The sequence below is a fragment of the Alligator sinensis genome, unplaced genomic scaffold, assembly GCF_000455745.1.
Source record: "Alligator sinensis unplaced genomic scaffold, ASM45574v1 scaffold71_1, whole genome shotgun sequence".
NCBI classification, from domain to species: Eukaryota; Metazoa; Chordata; order Crocodylia; family Alligatoridae; genus Alligator; species Alligator sinensis.
The window spans coordinates 5,062,805-5,070,397 of NW_005841834.1; the positions used below are offsets into that span (position 1 = coordinate 5,062,805).

At 40.3% G+C, this 7,593-nt stretch overlaps 1 protein-coding gene across 2 annotated transcripts in view; it reads right to left on the bottom strand.

The window, feature by feature from the left end:
* Nucleotides 1–287: 287 nt before the first annotated feature.
* The window catches only part of KCNB2 (potassium voltage-gated channel subfamily B member 2), a 343,724-nt gene continuing 336,418 nt past the window's right edge, over nt 288–7,593 (bottom strand). For both annotated transcript variants that reach the window (XM_006015303.3, XM_025200237.1), the window contains exon 3: nt 288–2,480. In XM_006015303.3, coding sequence (XP_006015365.1) covers nt 336–2,480 — 2,145 coding nt within the window. In that variant the 3' untranslated portion in view covers nt 288–335. The remainder of the gene's footprint in view (nt 2,481–7,593) is intronic.

The window sequence follows — 7,593 nt, forward strand, 5'->3', positions numbered from 1 at the left end:
ACTGTAACCAAAAAACCCAAAAAAAGTTAAAAGGGTTTAAAATTTGTCTATAATCATAAGTGAAAGGATCAAAAATGTCAGACGTTGCAGAACACTGGCTCCTAACGGAGCTTTTTTAATTTTATTCACGGTTCTTGAGTCATTTTTTTCCTTTTTTTTTGAATTTGTTACAAAAAAGCAGTCTTGAACTCTTTAATTAAACAGTACTTAAACTAAACAACTCTTCATGCCATGCAAAAATAACATTTTATGCACTTTTTTAGGCTTTTCTTGTTTTAGCTCACAGGCATTACTAACTGTTTTAAGAACAGTTTTTTTATTGCTTTTGTAACTAGTCACATGCTGGTTTCGCGTGTGGGACAGTAACCAGTTTCTCCTGGGTTTGAATGAATTTCTGGGGCAAATAAATGATTTTCCAGTTTGTAACCTTCTTGCTGACTGTCCTTCTTTCCTTCACCCCCAGTATGGTAAATGTCTTGAGTACAGTTGTGACTAATGATTTTTGGTGATGAAGTGCTGATTCTTGGCTCATCTGTTAAATGTTTGCCATCATTGTGTTTATCTCCCAAGCAATTTGTCTTGATGTCCTGCTGCTTTTCATGTTTTACACCATGTAATTCCAAAAAGTCTTCATCTTCTCCGGTGTCTATTTCAGTGAAGCTCCTCCTCTCTTTTGAAGGGAAGGTGAAAAGCTTTTGTTTGGGAAATAGAGGGGAGGATCTTTTAGGAAGTCCCTGGCAAAGCAGTGATGCATCAGCACCGAGCGTGGGCCTTTCGCCTTGAGGTGAATTCTCTTCTAAAAGGATGGTGCTGATATGCTGTGGGGTAGACGGTGTAAAGTCTGCTGTTGCTGTTACTGGCAATGGCCTAGCAGTGCTCGGTGGAGTTTGTGGAGAACTGCTTCTGTTGTCCTTAAAATTAACTTTAAGGGATCTAGATTTTAATGGATGGCTACCTTTTAGAGAACTTTTTGGGCTGTCCATGGTACTGTCAAAATGCAGATGACCATGCAGGACAGTTTGGGAACCACTGCCATTGTTGTTTACAGCAGTGTCTATTGGATTATAGTCAAAAGTGATATCCTTTGTGAGTGATATAAATGGGGAACTCTTTGTTCTTTGGCTGTCTTCTGCGTTAGCAGAGTCAGTTGGGAATCTCATTTGCACGTGGGAGCCAGGGAACATGGGGAGGGGAGATCTTTCTGTTTCTGTGAAGTCAGTTGCACAACTGGCAAAACTATCAATACTAGATGTGCTTCTCATGTCTGGTATTATATCTGTATGTCCAGCTGGTAACTGATCTGTCTGCCCTGTAACCTCTCCCATTTCTATTTCTTCTTCATACACAGGTAGTTTTTCTGGCTGATCTAGGTACCCAGCATTAAGATTAGGCTGAGAATGAGTTTTAGTAATTTCATTATATAACATTTCCAGTTTCTGAGCACTCAGATGCTGTGGGCTGGAAGAAGCTGCAGCATTGTTTAACTGCTCGTGGGAGTCTTGTTGACTAACTTCCTGGTATTTGTTTTCAAAAGACTTGTTTGAACTTGTTTCAGATATTGTCCTTCTGGCCCACTTCCACCGGCTAGGGGATAGGTGGTTGTCATCCTGTGCTTCCTTTGTATTGGCTGGTTCTTCCGGCTTCCCTGGTTCTACTGCTACATCAATCAGTTCCATGCTGCGAGCGAAGGCATCTTTCAGGTTCATGGAGACGATGCTTCCATTTCTTTTTGCTCGCTCAAGTGCTTCTCTTCTTTTAATTGCTTTCTCCTGCCGTTTTTGCTCTTTGTAAAACTCAGAGAAATTATTCACGATGATTGGTATGGGCAGGGCTATTACCAGCACTCCAGCGATACAGCACAATCCTCCAACTATTTTCCCTAGTAAAGTCTTAGGATAAATGTCACCATATCCTACGGTGGTCATAGTGATCGTAGCCCACCAAAATGATGCAGGGATACTGGTAAACTTCGTAGCATCTTCATCTTTTTCAGCAAAAAATACAAGACTGGAAAATATCATTATTCCCATTGCTAAAAATAATATCAACAAACCCAATTCATTGTAACTCCGCCTAAGAGTAAAACCTAAAGACTGAAGGCCTGTTGAATGTCGGGCAAGTTTAAGGATCCTTAGTATCCTCATAATGCGAAATATCTGAACCACACGTCTGACGTTTTGGAACTGCAGCACACTTTTGTTGGACTCTGTGAGGAAAATGGTGACATAATATGGCAAAATGGCCAGCAAATCAATGACATTTAATGGACCTTTGAAGAACTTCCACTTATTTGGTGAGGACAGGAAGCGCAATAGGTACTCCATAGTAAACCAAGCAATACACACAGCTTCGACATGTGCTAGCTGGGGATTGTCATTTGGCTGTCCGAATTCATCTATTTCTTGAAGCTCAGGTAGTGTGTTGAGAGACAAAGCAATGGTTGACAGTACGATGAATAAAATGGATACAATGGCCAAGATCTGCAAAACAAAATACACAAATTCTGGTTAAATGAGTGCTTAAACAAGTGTATCTGTAAATGGAATTTTTTAAAACATAAAATCTGTTATGTGTTCTAAATAAAATGAATCTATTTCCATTTTTTCCCCTTAAAAATTGATTTTTACAAAGTAGACCAGTTCTAACTCTAAATTTATTCAGAGTCCTTCATGTTAGACTGATTCCAGTGGGACTATTTCTGTCAATGAGCACAGTTTGACCTACAATTTTAAAATTAAAAGAATCAGCTGATATACCATAAAAAAAAATCAGTATTACTATAAATTCACTGGTAAAGAATAGAAAATGTCAGAATATATAACACAAATAATATAAATGTGGATTTAAAAAAATCAACATTATACTAATTATTTGAAACTTTACAGTGTAATTAATCATTCAGTTTATTTAACTTAATAATTCATAGCATACAAATCACTTCTGGCATTTTACTGCATATGAAATCAAACATATATTTAGAACTCAGAGGTGCCCAAAAGAGGAAAGAAAAGGCAGTGCTCTGGCAGTCTGTTCTTGAATCTTTGTGACATCCATGAAAGTTTGAGGCACTTATGAAATGAGGAAATGGCTGTGAATTAGGCAAAACCTTGGTTGTAGAGCTGGACATTACACAAAGCATCATGAAGAAGAAATTCAGATTCTCACTGATCATTGTAAAAGAAAAATTCCAGAAATCGTTGCCGTCTGCACATAATGCCCTAGCTTCAGTCTGAGGAGATACATTTTAAGAAACATTGTGCCTTTTAATGAGAAGTAGGCCATCTCAGTGCCTAGAAATATTTAATTTTCCCAGAAATTTCTGGTTGTTCTTCCTTCAGATAACTAGTATTATGAGAAAAGAACTAAACATATTATAGAATTTAACATTTTTAGCACTTAGGTCAATTATTTGTAACTTAGAGAAATATGGGCAGCCTTGAAATCATTTGTAAAATGTTTGCAGTTATAAGAAACATATTTATAGAATATGCTTTATTTGAAAAAGAAATTAAAAAAGCATTTAAAAACTCCTAAGTAACTCCAGGCTTCCATTGGAAGTACTAAGCGAATTGTTTTCTGCTTTAAAGTTCAATTTAGGCTCAGACAAAAAACAAACAAACAAAAAAACCCCGATTTGCACTCATTTCCCAGAAATGCCTCAATTAAAACCATCCTGTGATGTTTGGTATTCTTCCAAAAACACTAAAGCACAAAAAAGCACTCTAATATACAAAGTGATGGGCAGTGCAATAAACAAATATGCTCAGAGCATGACCACAATAGAGATAATAGAGGTGGAAGGCTGGAAGCCTGGAAGTCTGGGTCGAATTTCTGCTTTGAGAAGCACATTAATCTTTTCCAGAGATGGGCTTGTTGTACCATAAAACAGGATCAGCCCTAAAATCACAAACCAAAAAAGGCAAAGTGGGGGGATGAATTTGTAGGAGGCCACAAGATCACCTCTCAGCCTTCTCTTGTGGAGGCTGAAGAGATCCAGGGCCCTCAATCTCTCCTCGTAGGGTTTTGCCTGCAGGCCCCTAACCATATGAGTGGCCCACCTTTGAATCTTCTTGAGGTTGTCCACATTCTTCTTGAAGTGTGGTGCCCAAAATTGGATGCAGAACTCCAACTGTGGCTTGACCAATTCCGCATGGAGGGGTAGTATCACCTCCCTGGACATGTTTGTCATGCACCTGCTAATGCACGATAAAGTGCGGTTACCTTTATTGATTGCTTCGTCACATTGATGACTCATGTTTATGTTGGGGTCAGCAGTGACTCCGAGATCCCTTTCCACCGCTGTGCTGCTGAGAAGGTCTTCCCCCACCCTGTAAGCGTGGTGGTGATTCCTTCTCCCTAGGTGCAGCACCTTGCATTTGTCCTTGTTGAACTGCATCCTTTTGTGCTCTGCCCACTTTTTAACCTGTCCAAAACTGCCTGGATTCGTTCCCTACCCTCTAGTGTGTTAACTTTACCCTATCATTTGGCATCATCTGAGAATTTGGACAGAGTCCTTTCCACGCCCTCATCCAAGCCACTGATGAAGACATAGAACAGCACTGGTCCAAGGACTGAGCCTTGTGGGACTCACTTTATCATGCCTTGGAATAACCTGAACAGGGTAGTATTTCCTCTGAGTGCCCCCATCAAACCTCTTCCTTCTGGTGGTAGCTGTTTTATTAGGACAACTGGTCCACCTATTTGCACTGTGTGAACCCTGAACCAGCTGTCTTTCTTCCTACCTACAGTCTAAGCAGAAGGAGTGAAGAAACTGTACCCTGGTGGACCTGGGCTCTTGGCATTGCTGCAGATTTCTTTGGGATGTTGCTAGAGTCCTGCTCTCAACAGGCAGTCATACCACTATCCCCTCTAGGAGCAGAAGCCAAAATTAGTGAGCAGCTTACCAAGATGGTAAGAGAACATGCAAAGGATCACACTACAGAGCTAGGTACCTTCGCATAAACCCAGGATTGCAGGCTGGAAGCAATTATAGTCTGTAGCTAGCACAGGACCAAAGTAATGGTTTCCCAAGCAATCACATTACAGTATGGCTCTACCCTCTAAATTCTGAAGTATTCCCATCTGCTATGTTACAATATCACTCTTACTGGAAAAAGGTTTGTAGCTTAGAAAAGTGCCATATTTACTCAAATAGAAGATGACCCTGATTACAAGATGACCCCCCAAAATTAGATTCTATATATGGGAAATTTATAAATTTGTTATAATGTTCCAAGTATAGAATCTAATTATTAGAGGTCTGCCTTGAATGTGTCCCCATCCAATTGCTACAGCAGGGAAAATAAATCTGGAAGGGAAGGAGGGTCAGGTAGCCCTTTGCTCTCTGCTTCCCCCAGCTTTTTCCCCTGGCAGCCTCTTCCCCATCCTTACTGTCAGACCCTGCTCTCCCTGAGCACATGGAAGTAAGTAGCAACCTGAAAACAATATCTTAAAATTAAAGATGGCTGTAACAATTTGCATATATTATCTATACACTTAGTTTATCCAGAATTGATATATTACCTTTTTTTGAAACTGCTGCAAATTTTAGCACAGATATTTGATGAACACATTTTTGAGCAGCACTTTGGCACCTATTTGTGTGTAGTACAAACTTTTTTTTTAATATATTTTGTTTTAAGGGCCAAATCAGTTCCAGATACAATTGGGCAAAGGCCAATACTCAAGTTCCAAAATTTGACTCAGCAGAGCTCAGTCGTCAAGTCTCCATGGCTCTACCACCAGTCAAATATCCTCCCTCCCAGATCTATTGGTCTCAGGCTTTGGATACTCCCCAAATCCAGGAAGGCATTCTCCAAGCCTGGGGCTTGCATATTGGCCTCAGGTTCAGATGCTCCTTGTCTCCCTTGATCTTAGCCATGTCCAAAGCCAAAGGCTCATGATTTACCACATAGTTCATTGGGCTGGTCCCACCCAGAGTCAACAGCATTTCAAGCCATGGTGACCCCACAGCTCAGCACTGCTCAGAATGTGTGTACTCCAGATAACCACCACAAAGGATCCATGTGTTAATTAGCCCCTACTCATGACTGGAACTGGGTGACTGGAACTGGCGATGAGGTGCAGGGCAACCTGGTCACCTCATGGAGGGCAGGGTCACAGTAATCATATGCACCAGGGTGAGAGAGGGTCTGACAGAGGGATTCTGGATGAACTGTTGTGGCTCACCATGACTTGAAAAAAGAGTTGACAGTGAGGGGACTGTGCTTAATAGGCACTACCACAAGTCTTGTTCAGATGGGCTATGCTAACCTAGTTTTGTGGTAGGTTCCCATTAGCACGTCCCAATGCTGCCAATGTGTTTTATAGTCATGCTCAGTGCTGTCAGCATTGAATCAATTTCAGAGTTGGTTTCCATTGCTGAGCACATGGTGCGTTTGGCTGCAATTCAGCGACAGACAATGTATTTAGTGAGATTTCCTTGTATGTGATTGCAAGATGAGGCTTTTCCCCCACGCCAATTGGGGGGGACGACGGGACCTCATCTTGTATTTGAGTAGATATGATATGTGGTTCTGCACATCTCAAAGTCCTGGAATAACTATGAAGTAACTATAAAATATTTAATACTATATTACCATAATTTCAGGCGTGTACTTGGTAGCCGTGTTGGTCTGAGACAAAAAGACATACAAAAAATTAGAACTCTTGGTTCCAGAATGATACCTTTTATTAGACCAACTGGAAAATGGCAAGAAAATTGTTCTTTTCTGCAAGCTTTTGGGATCACATCTGGGGAAAGGTGAACATAGCACTTCCCTCTCAGACAGCCTAAGCATTGCACATGGAGCAAATTCTTTCACAGAACTTGAATACGCAACCTTCCTGTGCAGCATGGACAGTGTTATCCAGGTGATAGCAACTGTTGCTTCAGCATATTCATTTCTGGAGTCAATTGCTGGTAACATGCAAATCCAGAACTCACCAAATGTCTCACAAAAATTTAGAAATGTACATGTAATAATAGACTTGAAGTTCTGTAGAACTACAGTTGTTGGGTATATACCTGTTTGTATTATTACTGATTTTTAGTAAGAAGGAAATGGTTTTGGTTCCTTGTACTGTAAGAGTCTCAAATTTTCATTTCACTGGGACTTTACACTGTAATTAAAGGTGCATGTCATTCCACACAGTATGTTTTAATTATTGCAGTTGATTAGATTTACCAAGTCATTAAGCAATGGCTGGCAAGGGAGCACAAGTAAGTGTAGTAGCAACTCTATGAAGATGGAGAAAAAGACCAGTGGGTCATAAAAGGGTTAACTGGTAGAACTGCACTGGCAAATCTTCTTGCTGTTGCTTACACTATTAAAACACTTTTTGTCAGTATACAGATTATTTGCCTGAATGAATTTGCAAATACTGGCCAAGGGGCTTTTTTGTAGTATAGCTCTGTCTATTCTACTGCTTCTGCTAGTGTAGCCATGCTGTTCAGAAAAGGAAAAAAAATCAAACCTCTGACTACTATACTTTTACTGGTGAAACTTTTAAGTGTGAACTGACCCTGAGGGGAAGCAAGCGACATGAAGGAAATGAGAGCTGTTTCAGAAAATATGTTAGCGGACACGATTC